Source organism: Agelaius phoeniceus, chromosome 2 (assembly GCF_051311805.1).
Source record: "Agelaius phoeniceus isolate bAgePho1 chromosome 2, bAgePho1.hap1, whole genome shotgun sequence".
NCBI lineage: Eukaryota > Metazoa > Chordata > Aves > Passeriformes > Icteridae > Agelaius > Agelaius phoeniceus.
The window spans coordinates 70,572,200-70,595,680 of record NC_135266.1 but is presented as its reverse complement, the minus strand read 5'-3'; the positions used below and the strand labels follow the sequence as shown (position 1 = coordinate 70,595,680).

Sequence of the window (23,481 nt, the reverse complement as noted above, 5' to 3'; positions counted from 1 at the left end):
AGGAAGTCCCACAATGTTTACCACAGAAGGCTAATGTGGGTGGTTAAAAACTGCTTCTGCCATGCCAGACTTTACACCTAAAACCAGCCTTTTTCTGCTGCTTTTGGTGTTACCTCACAGCAGCTTTGCCCAGGAAGCACCTGTGACCTAACATGCACAGTGAAGGAGAGAATGAAGCTCTTGCTCTCTGACTCCAGGACACCTGTCTTTATTATACACAGAGGCAGAGCATTTCTGAGCCTGAAAAACACATGCTGGCTATTCCTCCCACAACTACTCCAAAGGTTTGAAAAGTTTTTGGAAGTATCAGACTGCATTTTGTCCTTCTATCATTAGGTATTACTTTTTAATGGAAAATTGTGCATACTACCTTGAGTTTTACTGCTTCAGCCCACTGTGATGTGATTATTACTTCTGTCACACTGAGGATGGTGCATAGAGTTATGGTAAATGAGTGTGACTGCAGTGACTTACAGATAATGCCTTTTCTTGTGTATTAAATTGCCTGAGAGAACATTCATTGGCATTGAAACCCAGAGATTTAAATTGCCAGCTTTCCCCCCAGCAGCATTTTGGTTTTGACCAACTTACACTGTCCCAAATACTTTAGCATGGACTAAAGATCACTTCCAACAGGCAACTCCCATGCAAGCAATGGCTCTTTGGAAGGCAAGGGAATTAAATGCTGTGAACACAGGAGGCCTTAGTGCTGGAGAGCACACACTGGTATGTTTACTCTACTGAGGCAGAGAAAACCACAGTGTCTAGGAGGAAGCAAGACTGACTTTGCAACAGAACAGAATATTTAAGAGACAACATGTCTCTGTATAAATCTTTTAGCTTATAAATTAGTCACAAGGATAAGATAACATCTCTTTAAATAGTTTGTGAGCCCTCCAGTGGTGCAGTCTGTGTTTTTCATTGTGGATGCCAGCCAAAACCCACCAGAGAAGCAGTGTGTATAAAACTAAGCCTGGCATATTGTTGATGGAGAAACTACGGCTGTTTGAGATCAGTTTGTGCAGCATGGTCCCTCTGTACAGCTATTACTGCAAAAGAAGCAAAAGTTTTTGCTATCTTGTATCATCTGGCATCACAACAGGGAGTTTCAGTCACTGGATTTGCAGCTACGTTATATAAAGTCTAAATTGAGTTGGCATGATCAGACAGAGCAGGCAAATCCCCCCAGGCATGGTGGCATGGTCAATATCTTCAGCATCATCTCTCCACAACTTCCATTTATCACCAAAGTTTTGGCCTTTTATCCCTTTTTTTTTACTCCCATCATCTCTGCTGAAGCACCATGTCACAGGCTCATCTCAAAGCCAGGGGCTTAGGAAGTGAGTCCCATACTGCTGCTGCTTTGCTGGGCAAATAAAAAAGGCATAAGGCAGAAATCCTAAGAGATGGAAGAGGAATTCTCAGATTTGTTTGTGGTGGAAACTGATGAGGAAAAGACTGTGGAGGCAAAGAGAATACAAAGCAGCTGACAAGATCATTGCTGTTGGAGCCACAGTGGGCTGGTCTTTCCCCTGGAGGGTCTGCTTGAATTTCTCTCTTCTCAAAGTAGCTGAGATAGAGGATTCCCAATGCTCCAGCTGATGGCAGAGAAGGAAAATAAGTTTTCAGAAAATGTTTGGCAACCTGGCTCTTATGTGACTCCCAGAAGGCCTCTTAAGATGCTGACATGAACTTGCTCTGTTCAGAGATTGCTGCCCTGACTTCTTGAAACAGCCCACGTATTTAAAAAGCAAAACACTGCCCTTTCAACATAGAGCAGGTTAGTGCAAGTCTGTCAGTTATTGCCGATTCCCTTCTAGTTATGCTTTTAAGAAGAACTATTGACTAAAAAAAAGAAAGGAAATAAATGAAAATACGCTCTCTTTATGCCCTTGGCATTATCTTTGTCTAAAGGAATATAATTTAGGAAGATCCATTTCTAAACATTGGTAGGGCACTGCTGGATTGGTCTGCTTGTGCCAAAGACGTATGATCTGCGTGCCTCACATGTTGGCAAGGAGCATCAGTGCAAAACATCTGGCCAACAGGTTTCACCTTCAGGACCAGCATGGGATAAACACCAAAATATCCTCAACAGGAGGACATGAGCGGATGGGACAGCACCCACTTTCCCCCTGGGGTCAGGCAGAAAAATCTCTATGAGTTGCTGCTGTCTGTCAAGCAGAGCTGTGTTTTACCTCTGCATCCTGTGCTGTCCTGCAGCTCAGCAGCAGCAAGCCCCAAGCTCTGCTGGTTTTAATCTCATCAAGGGCTTGGCTTTGCTGGTACCTCCCAAAGATTCACTTGAAAGTGTTGACAGCAATTCTAGTAGCAGTCGGGAAGGCTCCAGGAGAAGTTACAATGTGCTGAAGAGAGGAAAGTGGGGCTCCCACTGCTATCTTTAGCCTGGGTTCTGAGGAAGATCATACCGTCCTTATGTTCATCTGTCTGCCAGCCTGTCCATCTGTCTGCCAGTATCCTCTCCACCCCCACATGCTCAGTAATTTCTGAATCTATTGTCCAGTTTCATCCAAGACTTATTGACAACTCAAAGCTCATGAGATCTCACACATTTAATGAAAACCAGCTGTTTTGTGGAGGAGAAAGATCAAAATGCTGCTGTAGTGAGCTAAACAGCTTTCTCTTCCTCTTTGGGTTCCAGATGGCCAATCTGCACAGATGTACTGGCCAGACAGCTGGCATGTGTCAGGACTGAGAACAGACACAGCTCATGCTTCTCCCTCTCATCAGTAAGATGGGAACTCAGAAGAGAGGTAGATGTTTAGGGCTTGGCATAGAAGATGCAGGAGAGATGGAACCCTTTTATTTTGTGTGATTACACTTATCAGTCTTGTCCAGGAAGGATTGGCTTTTCTGACTATTTAGCACTCCACTTTGGAGAGTTACACTTTTTAATACCACCACCAGTCAGACTGACCCATCTTTGCAAGCCAAACCGGTGAGTCTAAATTTTGCCTTCCAGAATCATGATACAGGGCCATTACCTTCCTTTTTCCATGAAGTCAAGTGGCTTTGTCATTCACAAGTGTTGGATCCACTAAAAACCTGTGTCAGTTAGGTATTCGTGCAGTGGAAAACAAAGTTTATATATATATATATATATATATATATATATATATATATATATATATGTATATATATATACATAGACATATATATACTTTTACACACACACAGACACACACATATATGTATGGTAAGCTCCAATTCCATCCATTACTACCCTTTACACACCATACCTGGAGGCATACCCTGTCACACAGACCCAGCTTTTGTGGTACCTTCTATTGGTCCATGGTACTCCCAACATATGCTAGCAGCAGAGGAATGAGGCAGTCAGGAACATTCTGTTCCACTTCAGGTTCTCAGTAGGTTAGTTCCCAAAAATCAAAGGGTTTTGTCTCACTCTCTCCAACTTTTCCTTGTACTCAACTGCCCTCATGTCTACTGTCTCCTTCCCTTGGATTTATAATCCTTTCTTCTTGGCCCACACTTTTTGCTTTCCCTCATCTCAACTTGCCTTCTTAGTGGTCTTCTGCACATGCTGCACACCCAGGACCCTTGCTGACTTCTACAGAACTCTGCCCCTTGTAGCCCTGTGGCAGGAGTACCAAGTGCCTTCAAAGCTGTTGATAAGCCAGTGTGAGCCTGCACACCCGGGACAGAGCACACTGAATGCGTGCACCACTACCAATTGTACTCAGGGGCACAACGAACACACCAGCTCTCTGTACCTTACTATTGCAGGTCATTCACTGACTGACACTCTAATGAACACTGACCATGCAAAGAGTAGTAATCAGTGTTAGCCCTCAGTCAGACGCAGCAGTCAGCTTTAAGGGGAGCACTGAGAAGTGATGGGTGCTAGTCAGCTGAGTAACAGCAGAGTGTCTGCGAGCTGTTTACATGACAGGCCTAAGAATAGCGCAGCTTTGTAGGAAGTCACTGAAATGTCCAACAAAACGAGAATCAAAGCATTGGGTGGGGGAATCAAATCACTTCAAGAGCTGTCTTATGATTAAGTATTATGGCTTATGTTACGAAGTTCTTCCATTGTACCACTCAAGTTTCTCAATGTCTGCTTGGAGAGGCTTTAGCGGAAATGTTACTAAAACACTGTTGTCAGGGTTTCTCTGTCACCAAAGAATCACATAGTGCAGGCTTCCTGCACTACTTTAACTGCACAGGCACAGGGCTTGAGGTTTTGCTAACTTTAAAATATACTTGTGGCTATCTTGATAACCACAGACAAACAAACAACCTACCACAGCAAAGAGCCAAACTAGAAGCACTTAGATGTTGCACATACAGGAAACATGTGGAACTGGCACAATGTCTTTAGGAAGGTGAAAACAGCTACCTTCATTGCTAAAGAAACCTGTTGATCATTCCTTGTTCATCTCTTCCCTTGCTTATAATAATCTCATCCTGTGACCACACGCATTTCTCCTTTCATGCTAACCCAAATGTGAAACTTTCTGAGTTTCTTCATTCATTTCCTACCTCTTTGTCCCCTGCATCTTTGTTGTTTCCATTGAGCTCTGAGATTGTTTTTACCACTCTTGCTGTGTTGGGATGTGGAAGTGGGGTAGACACACTGTTTATTTAGCAGGGCACCACCGCTGTGGAAGTGCCTCAGAGAGTTGTTCACAGCTGCTTGCAGGAACAGAACTGCTCACAGTAGCAGTCCGTCAGAGACAGACACTTGTGATGATGTGCTGCATTCAGTGAGCTCAGTGCTATTAGCACTCTGACAATATCCCTGCAGATGGGCAAGGGCTCTGTCTGAGCTGTCTCTTTGAGTTTGCTCAGGGGCGCCGAGGGTGAGTCTTGGGCTGCGAAGAGTGAAAAACCATAGACTCCCATGGATTTAAAAGAACAATCCTGGATGCTCTAGAGCAGCTGTGTGTGCACTAATCGTGCAGCTCTCAGCTTGGCCAGGAGCCTGGGCTTAGAGAGCATTTTTTTACTTACAAAGCAGTCCAGCTGTGCTTGAAAAGCTACGGAAGAGCAGCAGAAATAGAGAAACTTTACAAAAGCTGTGAAAAAGCTGAGTACAGAGATTGTTTCACTAACCTCCCCCTCCCCATAGGGACCAGGAGGAGTAAAGCAAAGCAAGGTAGACCTTTTTTAGTTGAACTAAAGAGCAAAAAGACAAAGAATACAAGGGAGGACCAATAAATTTCACTGCAAATCCTTCCGTGCAAGGACCATTTCTTGGTTCATTTCTGGGCACATTTTTAAAAAGGGCTGCTTGCCAAAGACTTGCAGTTCTACCGCAAGGACCCATTATTAGCATCTTCCTCCAGGGAGGAATTTATTTGCTGTTGACTGGAAGTTGCTTTGATATTTTAGCCACTCCTCTTCTGCTGTCTCCAAAATGCATGGTACACAAGAAGAATGAGATCTGGTCATTAGACAGCTCCTTCTGCACCCTGTGAACAGGCAGGACTGCACCCATAGTACTGCTATACGACTGCTGGAAAAGAATTGATTCTTATCACCTTGATCATCATTCCCCCTGTGGAATGGATCATCATTCCCCCCACAGGACTGTGTCTTCCTGTGCCTGAAATGGTTTCCCTTTCCTCCTTCAAATCCCTCCTTATGTTTCATTTTTCATGTGCTTTCCTATGATAGAGTACCCTAGGAAACTGTTTGCTCCCATCTTTGCCTTGATCTTTAGGCACGTAGAGCTGGACAGCTAAATAGAGCAAATGCCTCCCTGGGATCCAGCCTGTTCCCACGCGCTGGAATGCTGCCATGGACACCTGTGATACTTTCTAAATAATAAAACAGCCGGAGAAAATGCAGTCCCAGATCTGATTCTTGGCTGCATGTAAAACCCTATTTATTCTGGTGTGTGAAAGGGCCTTGACATGAGAATAACTACAGTTTATACCCATTTTCATATGCAGGAAACTGAAGGCAGCCATCATGGAAAAGAGACCTTTAACCCCAGTGCCCTTAGAATTACAAAAGTCATTTTGGTGTCATTAAAAATTGAAGGCCTAGAGTAAGATAGGTTTTAAAACTTATAATCTCTTTAGCTATTACAGCCACAAACAAAACTAGCCTGTAAAAACAGACTCTGTGACAGTGTTATGATGCCTGAGCTGCTCTGTAGCACAGGCTGCCCAACCATACCAAATCAGTCTCATGTCTACCCCAGGGAAGTGCAGTTGCTCTAGGGTATCCTTGATTTGAGGCTTTAACTGATGGACAAGCCTCCTTAGCCCTTGGCAAGTAAATCTCATGGACTTTCTCTTCCACATTAGACACCAATGGACTACAGGCCCACACACCCTTCAGAATCACCTGCATGTCCCCATGACCCATAAAAGGATGCTTGGCTTGGCCTAACACCCAACTTCAGATGGCTAACACTGCTGGGATAAATCCCATCTTGCCGTCTCTGACTGAGACTTCTCTTAAACTTTGCTTCCATAATCTGGATTCTTTTGGCTTTTTAGAATTTATTCCAAAAAAGACATGGCCATCTAATCAACTAGGACCACATCTGTGAATAAGTTGGCTAATGAGTGTAAATAGTTTAATTCTCATAGGAGAAAAAACATGAAATTGTGCAATTTCACAAAATGAGGCAAAGATGGCCTGGAACCCTGCCCCGTGCTTCTGAGGTACCCCAAGATACTTCAGACCATGAATAAGAGAGCAGATATAGAGAATCCCACTGATACACTCTCTTGGCATGTCACTTACTTTTACATGACAGCCACCAGAAAAAAAATACTCAGCAGATAAATACCAAGTATGAAACTTATCTGCATGTATGCAGGTCCTCAAATCCAAACAATATAAAAATGCTGGCTTCTTCTCTGTTACCTTGATAGCATCTTACAGTGCCTTTTCCACACATGCTGTCACACAGAAAGGTTATCTGCTCCTAGGACTCATACCTTATTTTTGCCCTCTATTACGGCCGTTCTCTCAGTGATGCTCTGGATCCTGTTTCCTACATGGCTGCCAGCTTTCAGGATGAAAGATCCTTCAGTATAAAAGCAAAATCCATGCCTAAAGACAAGAAAAGTTGAAATGTTATTGATTTGGTGGTAGAAATTGAATAGAAATTCAACACATAACACAAAACAATTGTTTTGAAAACAGTGATCAGTCAGGAAAACTGCAGGTGCTGTGACAACCAGGAAAGTATAATTGCTTTTCATTAAATCTTGAGGTTTGGAGCCTGATAATTGGATTCACTTCCACATCCACTCCTTGATATTAGCTCTCTGGAGTAAATGTTTACATTTAAGCCACTGCAAACTGTGAGGCCAGAATTTACAATCAGAGCCTAAACCTAGAGCTGTACAAGACCAACATCCCATTTCCAATGGTCCTGTTTTCAGACATGGCCAAAACATGAGTTCATATTATTTTTAGCCTTTAACTCAAGACAAATTATATTGGTTTCAAGATGCATTCCATAATGCATTGGATGCTCTTTTACTCTGTGCAGGTTGTTTCTGCTTTAACAAAAGATTATGCCAGTTTTAATTTCTGAATATTTCTTTAATTCAGTTTGCAAAACAGCAAGATATTAATACTGAGGCTCAATGATTACAAGACACACAGTAAAAACAAGCATAATCCTCCAAATGAACAAAATGAAGTTAAACAGAATTATACCCAAATGAAAAAGGGATTTAAATGATAATTTAACTGGAAGAAAATCAAATACATCTTAATGAATGGAAGTCCTAGAGATAAAATGTTTTTGCCTTATGCAACAAACTGGCTTGTAATCAGAACATTCAGGTGTGGTCATGGTAGAGATAATTTGTTTCTTAGAGTCTGATTTGGTACACATGGATAAACACATTGGAATGCTTCTTAAGTGTTGCCTGATCCTGTTCTTCTTTGAGAATATCTAGCTCAGTTTTTCATCCAGAATTTAGTTTTTGCTTGTTCAATTCCAGCATCACTGGCAGAGATTAACCCTTCAGCTTGATGAAGTTCTTTCAAATACACTATGTTCCTTGGATTTGAAAGATAATGGCTGTAGTATCTGTAATCAAATAGTTCTGACTTGTATAACAATTGTTTGGAGAAATGAACTTTAAAGCCGAGTGACTGAAAAACAGAATGTGATGCAATCCTGACCAAAGAATGAGGTTCATTTCCCTTCAGTCAAACTGTGCAGTTTGCTTTGCACAGTAAACTTTGTGTTGTTTAGAGTACCAATGGTACACCAGCTTTACATGCCTGTTTTTAATTGTGCAGCTTTGCGTCAAACTGGCCAATGACTTAGCAGATATTACAGCTTAAAGAAATAACGACATGAAAACTAACTTGGGCTGCCCAAATTTCACAATGTGCACTGAAAGGATCAGTGTGTTGAAAAGACAAAAAAAAAAAAGCCAGGAGAAGGCAATGACAATTCATGCATGGGGAGAGGACAGGGAGCAAGAGCCTGGCAGGAAAGCCCTATCTACACAACCACGTCTTTCAGACTCTGGTTTAAAAGCCAACTTCTAATCCATTATTTTTGACGCCAGGGTAAATGAAAGATAGGTGCATTAATAAGGGCACCTGTTGCACTCAGATGAGGAAAATTGGTTAAAATTATTCAGAAAGGTAGAGGCCATTTACTTTGCACATTTAAAGCTTTAAGAAGTCTTGCTCTGTAGCAAGAATAAAACACAGAAGGCATGATAATTTGGCTAAGCTGGTAACATTTTCATGCCATAGAAGATATCAAAACTCAATTTGTGATGCCAGACACACAAACAGGCAGTATCAAAAGTACATTTGTGACTGGATGCAATCTGTACAGGAAAACAGAGACCCCAAAATCCCACTTCATGCATATTAAAAGGTGCCTCCTAATTTATTTTTTTCTTGTCCCCACAGAATGCGTTTATGTTTCTTTGTTACAGTGCTGAAATTTTGTACTCTTTACCATAGAAGTCCTTACACATATTTTGATAAAGGACACAAAGAAGGCATAATGCATATTCAGAAGCTGCTTGTGCATCTCTGAAAAGCATCTCCAATTTCCTTTCTTACAGCTCTGGAACCTCCAGACTCAGTTGCTATTATTATACTCTTCCTCACAATTCCTTAAAAAGACTGTATATATTTAGTTTGCCATGTCTTAGGGAGGAGGACAGTAGTACATCTTTGTTGATGCTTAGCACAATGAGATGCTGATTACTCATTAATACCAGAATGCAAACCACCATCATAACTACAATAACATCACAATAACAAGAAAAACACATGTAAAGTGCTAGATTAGCCCTGGAGGTGCATATGTGAACTCTACTGACATCACATTCCGTTCTATATCCGAACTGGCGATTACAATGTTAATGCAATTAGACTAGAAAATCGAATAGTCTTCATAGCTGTTGTCCATGGTTTTAATAAAAAAAGGAGTCACAATCAAGCTGGGAATGCTGCATCCAACAGCACACAGCTGGAGGTGTGAGTACTGTTGTACACACAACTTCGGCTCCACTGACTGCTGGATCAGCAAATGTTTATGGATCAGTTGCAGCACGGCTGCCAGAGAGAGTCCAGGACAAGACTCAGACTCATCTCTTTGGATGCAGAACCAGATGCTTCCTCTCATCAGCTGCTAAATCCCTTCACTTTAACCTCAAATGCACTAAAATAGCTCAGGGACAGCACATGAGCTGTGTCCACTGTCCTGAGCTGGCTATTCAGGTTAATATTCCATCATCCCACCTCATTCTGCTGCGAGGGGTGCCATGTGAAAGATGCTGCCTAAGCCAACAGCATCAGGTAGAGATGGGGAAGGGAAAAATGAGTCAAAAGTCCTGCCTCTTAACTTGACCTCAGCTTCTAACAACTGGCATTTTGTAACAGAAAGAGAAAGGGTTCTGCTGAACTTAGATGTAATCATCAAACCAAATGTTTGCATTAAGCACAGATGCTTGGAAAGAAAGAGAGAAAACTGAAAACACAAAAATCCATGCTGGCTGGAACCAAAATAGGCAATCATCTTCCTGTTAACTCGATTGATGTTTCATAGAGTGTGTCCTCACATAACATCAGCTGCATGTTTTTCTGATTTCAAGGAAATTACCAATTTCTTCAAACTACCCACTCAGTAAAATAACAAGGGCATTGCATTTTTAGCAGGAACTGTCTGTGTTTGCAGGGAAATCCCACTGCATTTTAGGTATTTCAATCTTACTCCAGATATCTCTCCAGAGTACATGAATTCCTGAAATGTTTTGCTGTGGGATGAGCCTCGGTGCTTTGCATCTTCAGGAAATCTTACAGCAGGGTTACTGCTGGGTTAGTGAACGAGCACACAGCATGCACAGGGATTGATAAGCAAGCTTATATCTGCCAGCACACTTCTATGCATTTCTTTCACCTGTGTCCCTGCAGACCCTTTAATGTTTCTCCTTTGTGGGTGCAACTCTGCCTGTGTAAGATCCCACGTAAGAAATACTAACAGGGGTGTGTGTACAAACATATGTTTGTAGAAGTTACACAACTTTTAAGTGAGGTAATCAGACTCTGCTGCCTTGGTGGAGGGCTGGTAGAAGCAGAGCACTCGGGTTAATCACACCCCAAGTAGTTTTTCCCATATGCTTGCATGCGTGCTGGCATGCACATTTGCAGGTGTGCACCCGCACAGGCACGCATTGGCCTTTGTGTCAAGAGCCTGAGAAAAAGGCTATCCTTTTGTAAAAACAGGAGCCACTATTCTCTGTAAGGTTTTCAGAGAAGCCCAGCACTGGGGGAAAGAGGGGTGAGAGTGGCTCTGCCTGTGGCAGGGTGAGTTCTGCTGTCAGACCTGCTCATCACCCAGAGCTTCGGGAATTTACATGGATTTGGAGAGGCTGTGGGGTAGGTTATGCAACCAGAGGTAAGTCCAGTTTTATAAAGGGTCTGTGATGTGTGGAGTTGGCACCCGTGGGGGCCCTGGAGAAATAGCTGGGGGGAGGGGAGCCAGCCTGCTACTCGAGAATACATCAAGCCCTTGAGGAAGCAGAGTGTGCCATGTTTGAAGATGCAAAGATAATCACAGTGCTGGGAACCGTCTTGTGTAGCGGAGGAAGCCAAACAACAAGAGGAAAGCAGCATATGCTCGTGATTTCGCACAGGAAGCTAGCAGCACCTCCTGCCAAAGCGAGATAAGAAAACTCCCATGGCCTATTCTGGACAGGGCTGTGGTGATCAGCCTTCGCTCCACACTGTCCTCGCTCCGCTCCGCAGCCCGTTCCCTTTCCTAATGAGTTTCAGAGCCCTCACTTCTATTAGCATGCAGCATGCCAAGCACAATAGCATGGTGTATTTATAACTATCAACAGGGAAAAGTTTCCAGGGTAAGAGTGTACTTCATGTCATCTTGATGTATTTCACTGAAATCACACTGCAAACCAGCTCCAAGCTGAAGTCCTGCAGATGAAACTATTGGTCTCAGAAGAAAAGCTGCTCGGTGTTTATAGCAGAGCATGGGAGCTGAGGTAAAAAATTTGTCCAGTTACTCATAGGATGGTTTGACCTCATGTATGACAGTCAGTTCTGATTGAAAGCCCCAGGTCTAGCCCATCCAGACACATCTTCCCCGTGCCAAAGACAGTACTGCAGTTTTCAGTTCAAGCAGTGCAACAACAAATACCAGTGAAAGAGCCTCAATCCACAGATCAGTTGGAAAAATACTCATCTTCTGTCTCCTTGTCTTCCCAGCTTCTCCCTCCCAAGCCCTCCTGTGTGATTCCAGAGGCCATTGCAATCGTTACCTTGTGTAACTTGAATTGCAGTTACTTGCAACAACATTCAACTCTGAAAGTAAGCATTCCTCTTGGCAAAGCCCCTGGCAGCCTCACTCACACTCTCATTCACTGGGGTAGATTTGTTGGGAGGGAGAGGAAACCATCCTGTCACCAACAGTGCCCATTTTTTAGAGTGATTATTGGCAGCCAACATACTTTTCTCAGCAGCTATCCTTTTTATAGGGCAGCAATTCCTAACAGTGTGAGGGCAATGTTACTACAAATTCAAGTTGGGCTGACTCATGTCTTTTAAGAGGCAATGGCAATGACACTAACATTAAGACAGGAACTCTGGAAATTCCTGGAATTGTAAAGAATACATAGGAATTGGTTTTTATTTGCAAGTTGCCAAAAAAAAATCTGAATGGCATGGGCCATGCCTGCTCTGCACCTCAGTGTCCAGTGCTGTGTGATTGATAGCACAGGGCTGGTGTAGCCACGTGTCCTTGGGAATATTGAGTCAATCTGGAGCAGGAAACAGAGAGGAAAAATAGTAGCAGGGAGCATGTAGAGTTTGTAAAACGTGCTTTATGGGGGTGGGGGAAGGAGAACATGTGCTGGCCCCCTGCCAGCTTTGTCTATGCATGTGATTCTATGATTCTAAGAAGCTATGGTCCAGGTGCTCCTGCTCTAGGTCAAAACCAATCAGTTAGAGGTCAAAATACTGGCAAAACTGCAGCTGGGAGCTCATCCCAAGCACCTTCCCTAACATGCACATTGGTGGAGCTAGGAGGAAAACTACAGGTGGTAGGAACAGGATATATTTTACATTGTTTATTGTTTATTTGTTTATTTAGTATCAGGTCCCTGATGTTCCAAAACCTCATTCTCCTGGGGGGTGTCTTTGAAAAGAGTAGGGTAGATGGCATTTAGAGCTTTGTTGTGTACTTTCATGGCTCTATCACAAAAGGAAGCATTTGATAGCTGCACATTGCCTTTCTTGCTATTACTGATATGCAGCCAGATAATTGGATGGTGTTTCCCTTTCATACTCATCCTTTCCAAACATTATGACTTGCCCTTAACTATTCCAGTTTGGTGTCTGGAAAGCTGATTGATCTGAGCTATCTCAAAAGAAGACGCAAGGCCAACAGCAATCTTACCTACCCCAACGTTCAGTGTTTCATCATCCCACACTCAGATTTCCACAGGAAAAAACCACTTCTATAACTGCACACCTGAGCACCCTGCAACACCAGTTACTTGCAACAAAAAAATGCAGATGACTGAGACTGAGGGTCATAAAAAAAACTCTTTTTGCTTCCAACTTCTTTGCCATCACTTGAATGCTCTGGCCGCTAGGGAACATAACAGCATTTTTCAGGGGTCCACACATACTGAGGTTATCTGAAATTTTCTCACCTTGTCTTATCAGAAGATTATATTTTGCTTTTTGATCTTTAATTTTCTGCTTCACACTGCTTAGCATTCTTCATGGACACAGAACACCATCATATTTCAGCCAAAGCTACTTTCCTTCCTTGTTTCTCTTCCCTCCTTTACTAAACTGTGTTCACTCTCATCTCCCATGAAGCCACTGTGACTCAGCCTCCACTTTCTCTGTGCAAAAGCAAAAATCATGTCTTGCACAAAGAAGCAGGATGTTGACTGGAACTATAGAATTATCCCTTGAGATTTCCATAAGCACCCAGAATTTCTTTCAGGGCAAAAAAGTGTTTGATTTTGAGAGTCTGAAGTACTGCAAGGAAGAGGATCTTGCAATTTAGTTGAACAGTCAGAATCCTAAAGAGAAAGTCCACAAAACCTCTACATATAATGTCCACTCTTGCACTCAGTTTCTTTTTATTTCCAATTTATGTTCCCTGTAAATAAAGTCCAAGATATTGTTCAGATCCTTCTAGTGTAAATTATTTTCCTTGCACAACTCACTTCTAATAGCTCACTCAACTTTAGACAAAACCTTATGTCTATAATATTCCAAGATCCATGTATCCACAACTCCTTACTTCTCAGAAAGCCAAAATTCCCCTTTTTTCCTTTTCTGTCCTATCTGGATCCTCTTGGTTCTAGAAAGGAGTAACTCTTCAGTAGCCTATTTACACAGTCCTTCATACGGCCCATCTTGCTGACAAGCTGGAAGCACAACTCTCACCCTTTCCATTTTTCAGTGATTAGCAAAGGAGACAGACAAGCAGTTGACCCACTGAGGTTTTGTTTTTTCAAGATGATTTGTTTTCAACTTCTCTTCAAGTAGGGATCTGGGAGCAATTCTCCGCTGACTGGAGTGGGGGACTGAAGTCCAGGCAGAAAACAAGGAAAGGATGAGAAAGAATGGAGGGAAACATTTTTAAGGAGAGAGGGGAGTTGATTAGAGGGAAAACAGGAAGAGAAAATACTGACAGGCATGGATGTAAGACCAAGGATCCATCTACCCCATATCCTGTACCAACAATGACCATATGCAGATGGTTGGGGATGAGTAAGAGCAGGACTAACTTCAGATATTTCCTTCTAATACTCCCCCAGTCACCAATTATTATCAGCTCAGGAACTTCCCGCAATATAGACTGTTTCTATACTTCTCTTCCAAGACTGTAGAAAGTTTTCAAGCCCCCAAAATCTTCTGGCAAGGAGATTCACAGCTATGCTATCCACTACATGAGGAGCTAAATCCTTTTCCAGTTCCAAATTCTGCTCCTCCTGTCTTCATCTAATGGCCCCTACTTCTTGAATTGGAAAAGATATACACAACTGATCCTCAGACATGTATCTTTCACAAGTCTGTAACTCTCTATCCTGTAGCTCCCAAGTCACTTCTTTTTCAGTCTGCAAGAGTCTTGATCTCCCTCCTCGCTCATCCTTCACACATTCCTCTCATTCTCTGAAATTCCTTTGATCCTTTTTGATGCTGTTCCTGGTGTACCTCCCAGTTTGGCTGCATCCTTTGAAATGAAAGGATCAGAAATGCTCATAGCATAAAAGACACGGATAATTTATGGATTTGTGGAGTTATCATGGTGTTCTATACTGTGGTCTTTGTTTCTTTCCTGGTAATTCCTAACACTTCATTTTCTTTTTGAGCTGCTCATGGTGGTGTTCACTTTCACAAACCCATCTATCACAGCACTCAGATCCCTCTTTGTAGTAGTAATGATCAGCCAACAGCTTTTTAACATGTATTTTACATATGAAAGCAAGATTTTTTTTGCCCTATGTATATCATGCACATTTTATCTTCAGTGAATTTCACCTGCCACTTTTTCACTCAGACAGGTACCCGGATTCATAGAGTTCTGCATTTCATTGCAATCAGCCCCTCATCCTTACAAATCTGAACAACTTGTCATCATCAGCAAACACTGTCACCTCCTTGCCACCTTTTCCAGGTTATTTCTGAACGTGTTGACAAGTACAGACCCCAGCACCGGCTCCTGAAAAACTTCACTGATCACCTCCCTACGCTGCAAGAACTGGCTGTTCCCTCTTAACCTCTGTTTTCTATTTTTTAACTGAATATTTTTTTCTGAGCACGATCCTACCTCACATGCCTGTTCAAAGCCTTCTGCAAAGGCTTTTTGAAAGGCGTACACACAAAAGGAAAGAGGATGCTAACTAAAGTTTGTATATTTTTGTAAAAGGTGTACTCGATCCAGTAATAGCACTCCATTCATAATCACTCCTCAGCACACGCAGAGCCTGACCTGGTGCCTTCCTTTGGCCAGGAGCCCCTGCTAGTGCAGGAGCAGGCTGCTGGCCACGGGCTGGGACTCCCCACTGGCTCGGAGGCTGCCAGCGTGCGGGGCCTCGCTCACGTCGTGCAGTCCCCACGAGCAGCCTGTCACACACTTTGCTTCCTATGGGCTGGGCCACACCGAGCAAAAGATCAAGCAGAAACATCCCACCATACGTGACCCTGAAGTGTTTTTCCTTAAGGCTGGCTGTCAGAGTACACATAGTAAAGCCAAGAGACCACCCTGTGAAGGCAGCAAAAGTTAAAAAAAAGAAACTGGGAAAAAATAAAAGGAAGACCAAGTGAAAAAAACCCCAACATAGGCAAGTGAGAATAAAAGCACGGTACTAAGCAGAATATCCCCGACCATCTGGATCCTGCTGTAGCTCTTATGTTTGAAGATTGATCAGTGACAAAATAAATAATACAATGCTTCTTGTTTTAATTTTTTAAAAATTTCATTTGAAGTGATTTGGAAACTAGCAATATTGAAACTTGAAAGCTTAAGGTTCTGATTCAACTAAGATCCATAATGAAGTAATTTATACTTGCAGAATAAATTCGTCAATGTGTAACCCTGTGGACAGACTGGGGCAAACTGTACTTAGTATAAAGCATGTATTTGTCAAGCTTACGTAAACATATGGATGTGCCAGATCTGATTCAAATGGCATTTTGCAAACAAAATATTAAAAAATATTATAAATTCCATAATAGTGACTGAAAACAAGGACTTAGCTCTACTCAGAGGAAAGAATGTGTTCACAAGCAAGCATTGGCTTTTGGCTCCCAGTGAAAGTGCAGAATGAGATACTTGAGCATATTCCTTATTCAGGCTGAAGCAGATCAGATGCTGTTTCACTCCTTTTTTTCCTTTGGCTTCAAGCTCCCTGGAAGTCCATGCTGCTGCAATGTACACCTGTGACAGTTCCTCTGCATTTTTTTAAGGTTATGTAAAAAACCACAGGGTTTGACTCTTATTTACTCTAATCTATTTCCCCAACCCCACCAAAATACGGGAATAGCCAGTAGGATTTTTGGCGTACCCATAAGTACCTTAACATTACTAGATCGCTGTAAGATGATTTTCTTGTAGCAGAGGGTGGAAGGCACAAAGGCCACCAGAGCCTCAGTCAGTGTGAAGGTAGAGCTGAGGATTCAGCCACATGTCAAATTAAGCAAAGGCATTTTAGAACTACCTGTTTGTTAATGGCATCTGACCTACTTATACCAGCTCCAAAGACTCAGCCTTTCCCTTCCTGAAAATAGAAGGTGGCGCAGGGAACAAAACAAGTCACTGTGGGCAAACTAATGGGCATCAATGTTTGCAGACATCCAACAATTAAATTTGGGTGGTTCAGTACATTCCTAATTAAGTACAATTAACATTTGTTCTTTACTTGTTCATTTTACATACCTCACTGACGTCCCAAATCTGGTTTCCCCAGATCATGTATCCAAGCACATCCTAATGATTCTGCCTTTCAATCCCTTATTAATACCCTGACACAAACAATGCAGAAATGCAATTAGACTGCTATGCACACATGGCCTGCCTTCTCTTTCACTGAAGCTGCTGGGAGTCTGGCCATGCACTGTCAGTATGATAGTTTCAGCCTTTCTGTATCTCTGCAAAAGTTTCAAGGAGCACCTCAAGCTTTTTTCTTCCCAGATACTTCATGTATTCAGCCCTCCATCTCCAATCCCAGCATCAGGTGGTTTTACCACCAAGTAGAGTTCACATCTTGACACTGTAGTCAGGAGAGCAGAGAATCATGTACCAGTTTCCCCATCTACTTTGCTTTTGTAAGCAGCTCCATAATACTGTTACATTTCTCTCAAGCAAACACACACACAGGAAAAAAAGAAAAAAAAAAACCCAAAAACCAAAAGCCAAAAAAACACAGATTGATGGGATGGCAGGGTTATAAAATAATAATGTAACATTCAGTCTGAGGCTAAACAAAACTGATAGCTCAAGAGGAGGGAGGCAGCAAGGTGATGGGAGAGTTAAAATACCCATGGTAAAATTTCAGTGTTGCAACTGTCTGCCATTTCTGAAGGGCCAATCAGTCAAACCTTGGGCAGAGGTTGGAGATCTCTCTGGAACTGCCCACATAGAAATGTCCAGAGAGAGAAACTGGCCCCAAACAACACTGAACAGCTGCTGAACTAGCCAGTGCTTCCAGTGAGCAATAGCAGTATCCCACATGCCTTTCTTGACAATTTCTGCCAGGTCAGTTTAAGATAAACAGAATCTACTGAAGAGATTCAGGTCAAGAACCATTAACATCAAGCATGTTCCTGGCATGCAGAGGCTTGTTCTGCAGCCTCAGAACTGATCTGTTTGGGTGGATCCCATCCTGCCTGGCTCTGGAGACCCTCAGCAAGCCCTGCTGCTGCCTGCCCCCACACACCTCTGCTGACAACCCAGCCTGAGGCAAATTCAGGATGGATAGGATGGCTCCAGAGGGGTAGAAAAGAGGCTAAGGAGGCTGCTGGGCACTTCAGGATAAGTGTCCCACAGGGCTGTGCTCTTCTCTATCTACTGAACACCTGGGGGCTGCCCAGCCTGGGAATGTGCTACAGAGCAGCAACATATGCTGCAGTAAGATAGCCCTGGAAAAGCATTTTCTCAGTCATTTAATACAGACCAATATTTTTTAAATTACATTTTATTTTGCATTGTGTCTTCTACTGTCTTTTGGCTGCCATCTCTAAATTTAATAGCTCTACATAAGCTTAAAGAAACCCAGAATACTGCTTTTTTGCCCTACACAAATTTCCTTGACTCTTCTATGTTTCCTTGTTTGGGTGAACATCAGAAGAGAATCTTTCCACCTACATATCTAGTTAGATAGCTAGCTAAAAAGGTTGATTAATGGCAAGAGTTAGATTAAGCAAAGTAATTGTAACAGAAAAGAAAGAACAGGGAATTTTTAATGATGTTGGTCTTTCCACATTTCAAAAATTCACCTTTGTTGAGCAATGTTACCAGTTTTTTTATTGTTATTTACTACAAGGAAACTATGGAAATTATTTAATTTGGCCAGTCTCCAGTTACTGGCCTGAGTGAAGCAGAGAGAAGGGTTATGCAAATTGATTGCATCAATCAGAAAGCATTGAACTATACCTGCTTTTAAAAGCAATGGAATTCATTGAGGTATTTTTAGATTTTTGTAACTGAAATACTGCTTGGAAAATAAAGTGAAAGAAGTATCCACACAACCTAATAGCTGCTATTAAAGGAGGCCACAGGCAACAGTCCTTCAAAAATAGACTGCCATCTAACTTAGGCAGTCAGTCCCCAGCTAGCAGAGACAGTGCTCAAGTGGTGCGAAGTTAAGCACACATATAAAGAAATATTGGAGCAAAGAGATCTTGGAGACAACAGTGTCCTGCAAAGTCTTTGCAGCAACAGCATCTTTTTGTCAGAGTGCACACTCTGTCCTATGACATGGGACTCGGAAATTTCCTGAGAATCTCTACTACCTCACACTGAAGGGTAACCTGTGGGGTTTATTGCCTAAAGTACCTGGTATATCTGTGTACAGAAACAAGCACTGCCTGACCACAAATAGAGCAACATTTTAGTATTGGAAACCTGACATTGGGCAGATAAATATAAAAAAGTACTGTAATGGCAGAACAAGATATGTTTCTTATCTCCTGCAGAAGGTACACACACATTAAATCTCTTGTTTAGGCAAACCTCCCATCACACAAAGAGGGAAGTATAATGAAACAGGTGGGATTAAAGGGTTTTCCAGTTCTTTAGGGAGAACACCTGAACAGATATCAGCCTGAGCAAGGTGTGCCAGCTGCTGAGGTACTCCACTCTGCTCCCTTCCTGGAGCAGGAGACAAAATGTAATTACTCAGGTATTTCTGTCTTTCTGCAATAGTTAATTGTCATATTATTCAGAGGGAATCATCCCACTCCTTTTAGGCAAAGCATTAAAAATGGTGTTCTCCAGGATACTTCTTCAATGAGTACTTAAAGGAGAAGGAAGGGGAGAGGGTTAAAGGGAATCATCACAGAACAATTATGAAGGTAATTTGGAAGCCAGTCTGGAAACAACATTGTAACAGAGCCAATAGCTGATTCAAATTGTTACGTTCCTCCTTTGATCACCTGCTCAAACACACTCCTAATTAGCATTTAATGGAGTCTACAGTTCAGCACATTACTGAACACCTGCGTGCAAATGTCAGTTCCTCTTCTGAAGACTCACTGTCCTGTGCTGGAGTGCAGACCTGTGCTTCTAACAGAAGGAAATATCTGACAACAGATGAGCACCACCTCGACCCCCAAGGAAGAACCAACTGTTTCTTCAGTCCTGCACTGGATTTCAATCCAGACTATTCATAGCTGTAAAACTCTTGAAAAAAACTAAAAGACTGAAAATTCTCATATATGCCTTTCTCAAGGTTTCTCTAGTTAAAAGATGTGATTTCTCTTCTCTTACATCTATTTGCAAAAATAAGTTTTGCAACTTGTCGCTGTAAGGTAACACACCAGACAGAGGAAATACAGCTCTCACCTATCCTTGAAATGGAGAATTTCAGGTAATACCTATTCCAGCAAGAGGAGAGATTGCTAGTGCCACCTCTTGGTGAGAAGGTGAGAAGGGCACAAAAAGACAGCCATTAGCATAATCCCAAGGACATAGCGGGGGCGGGGGGGGGGGGAAATAACTTCTGCTTCTGGGAAGTGCTGACCACTCTCTCACTGATATCAAAGCACTCACAAGTATCCTTAGTTTGAGATGTTTAGTATTGAGACCCTCATTATTGAGATGTCCTGTTCAGTTGAAGGACGTGTCTTGGACCTTTGCAGTTAAGCACATACTTAAATATTTGCCTGGTGCTAAATCCTAGTTCTATGAAAGGGTTAAAAAAGTGAAATCCTGTGGAATGTGATTATTCTTCAGCTGAAACTGAGAAAATGTTGTGTGTTAAACTTGTCAGGTTTTTAAATATCTTGATTGGGCTGTGATCCAAATACCTTCCCTGTTTGAGCTCTCCAACAGCAACTTAATGATAATGCTGTTGTGGAGGTTGAGTGTTAATCATTAAGTTTGTGTCAGATCTCATGATGCAGGAAGAGCTGTGGATAAGTGAGTCAACACAAGCTCCTAATCATAAGAAATAGAGTTAAAAAAAATCTAAAATGTAAAAAGAGGATTAGTTGAGCACCACATCAGCGTCAAGTAAGCTTGCATAGTGCCATTTATTCTTTATCCTTTTAAAATATCATCTGGAGAATGGTGGGCACATTTAGCTTGCTGAACTGAATCTGTGAATAAACACATCACAGGACAGATCTGCCCTTCATAAAAGAAGTTTCTACGATGTTTTCTGTTGATTTCAGAAGAAACCACACATAGGAGTCACTGTGTGTGGAGAAAAGCATGGAGGAAAACTCCATGTGAAAGTGTGTGAACTTTGCAAGACACTGTCTTCTCTCATGAAAATGCAGAAGCAATTATCACTTCTGGACTAATATTGCATGCATGAATAGTAGTGAACTGTAAATAAACCCAAATAACAATACTAAATAACCACTCTGGCTTCCATTTTCAAATAATGATGGAGAAAAAGTTGCATTGTGACTACATGTCCACCGAAATTTATATCGATTAAAAGTAGACAATTTTTATTAACCAAGCAATGTTTACAGTAAGCTTTACTCTTGCAAAAAAAAAAAAAATTTTGGTGTAATAGTAAAAGAAGACATACTAAATAAAAGTAAAGATGTTGTCCTACCTTGTTTTAGAATGGTTTTGTTTACAGGGAAACCACATCCATGTAATTTTAGGTGGAGGAATACCATACACAGTGCATGTCAGCACTTGTTTGCTGCCTAGTAAATGCAGATTGGGATCAGGGAATGATGACACGGCCTTTTCGTATATCTGCGGTTTCACTGGAAAGGGCAAAAATTGGAAAGCTATTAAAACCAGCTTAATTCCAACATATTGCATGAGTATAAAAATACTACATTCTTGCAGTGTGAGTAACAAGAAAAATCCCCAGGAGAACAAAGGAAAATAACAGTCCTAAGTCACACATCATCACATAGGAGCAAATATGTGGCTGCAGAGGACAGAAACACTTCTAATGAAAACCAGCATCCCTCTTCTGGTTCAAAGATGGATCCTTCACCCTGCATTTGAGGCTTGAGTTTGGGTCCATGAAGTCAGCAAGAAGACCCACAATTCCCTGATGTGTGCAAGATTGGTGACAATCCAGCTCAGAGAAAACGGAGCACTTACATGTTCAGGAGAAACATGGGAACATGTTGCAAACTTACCATTTACAGTAAGAGTGACTGTAAGATTCTTTGACAAGTTCCACTGTGGAATGCTCAGTATTATGGTGTAGTTTCCAGCATCCTCCTCAGCAACATCCTTGATGACTAACGAATAGTCTTTAACCACGTACCGGGCACATTTCTCAGCAGCAGGTAGCCCATCTTTTAACCTGTTTCATGGAATTCCAGAAATCAAAATTCTGAAAATCATTTCTGCTTAAACCACCCATGTTACATCATATCCCTCAATCTTCTGGGAAGGGATTGGATTTCCAGTCTGAGATTCTGTTTACCACAGGGTTGTCCTTTCCTTTCAAATAAGATTGCTGATATTTGTAAACCACTTTAGAGAATACTATTCTATATATTAAAATTTATAAGAATCTGACTCTTGGGGCTCTATGGTATTTGAGAGTTGTTGAAAATTGCAATGCTGTCTCTGAAGATCCCAGTTGTTCATGGCTGTGACCGCCATTTAGTCTAAAAAGCAACCATTTTGGCTAAGAGTGGGTCACAGAAATAAAGGTTGCATCATCTTGCACTGGCCATTTCTCTATGACCTCAGAATACATCCTGGGACAAAGTATTACAGTACTCCAAGCACAGCTGTGATTTTAGGAAGAGGAAGAGTAAGTAGATTAGATAAGCACTTAAGAATCAGATATCCTGCTATCAAGTGAATGTTTTTAAAGATAACAGAAAATCAATGTAGAAAGTACTAACTGTTGCTCACACACAGATTCCTGAAGCAAAATATTTTTCTTCGAAGTCTAAACTACAGTGTAAAGTGCATTTTAACAAGCTGCAAGAAGGTTAACATGATGTTAGTAGAAGGGTGCAACATATATTCATTATAATGATGGATTTGATCTAAATGATTCACAGCTTTTAGTAAGTTTTTAGAAAAAACTCTTATTGTTATTAGACAAGCACTAAAATTTGGTCAAAGGACTTACGGATTTAGGCTTTTCACTGTTTGTGTATTTTACAGAATCACAAAATAGCTGCAGCTGAAAAAGCCTTTGGAAGTCATTTAGTCTAATGTCCTGTACAAAGCAATGTCAGAAGATTGCCCAAGACCATTTTCAGTATGGTTTTGTGTATCTCCAAGAATGGATACTCCACCACCACTCTGGACTATTTATTCCAATGTTTGACCAACCTCAATTTTAAATTAAAAAAAAAATTAAAATTTGTTACAATGTTTGAGATTTTTTTGTTCAGAAGTTTTGGATCTATATGTGTAGTCAATAAACTCAAACACTGGAAAAGCAGAAAATTATGTAAAAATGGCTGGCATCAGTGTCACACTCACCCCTCAGTTTTTCACATGAAGCCATAAGCGTAAAGGTTTTGTAAAACAAGACAACACTTTTGGAGCAAAATTAATTCCTGGCTGTAACATGAACTCTCACTAATCATGTATGTATAGTTTGTGTTCTTAATCAGTCCTGTCATAGACCCTTTGTAAAGTGCAATTATTTGAGCCAGAGCTACTGGTGTTTTAAATTATTTAAACAAAAAAATCCTTGAGATCATGAATAGATAACATTGTTGAACATGAAAGTGGATTGGACTAATAAAAATAAAAACTGTTCCGAAAATTTCTTAACACAATTTACACGAGACAAAATGAATGATCCAGTGAATGCTGTCCTGCAGTAAGCCTACAAA

At 41.6% G+C, this 23,481-nt stretch overlaps 1 protein-coding gene across 2 annotated transcripts in view; it reads right to left on the bottom strand.

Moving 5' to 3' along the window:
- Positions 1-23,481, bottom strand: part of FLT1 (fms related receptor tyrosine kinase 1) — a 108,827-nt gene that overhangs the window by 50,101 nt on the left and 35,245 nt on the right. For both annotated transcript variants that reach the window (XM_077173828.1, XM_077173829.1), the window contains exons 9-11: positions 21,808-21,977; positions 21,261-21,420; positions 6,942-7,056 (exon numbers count right to left, since the gene is read on the bottom strand). In XM_077173828.1, coding sequence (XP_077029943.1) covers positions 6,942-7,056; positions 21,261-21,420; positions 21,808-21,977 — 445 coding nt within the window. The remainder of the gene's footprint in view (positions 1-6,941; positions 7,057-21,260; positions 21,421-21,807; positions 21,978-23,481) is intronic.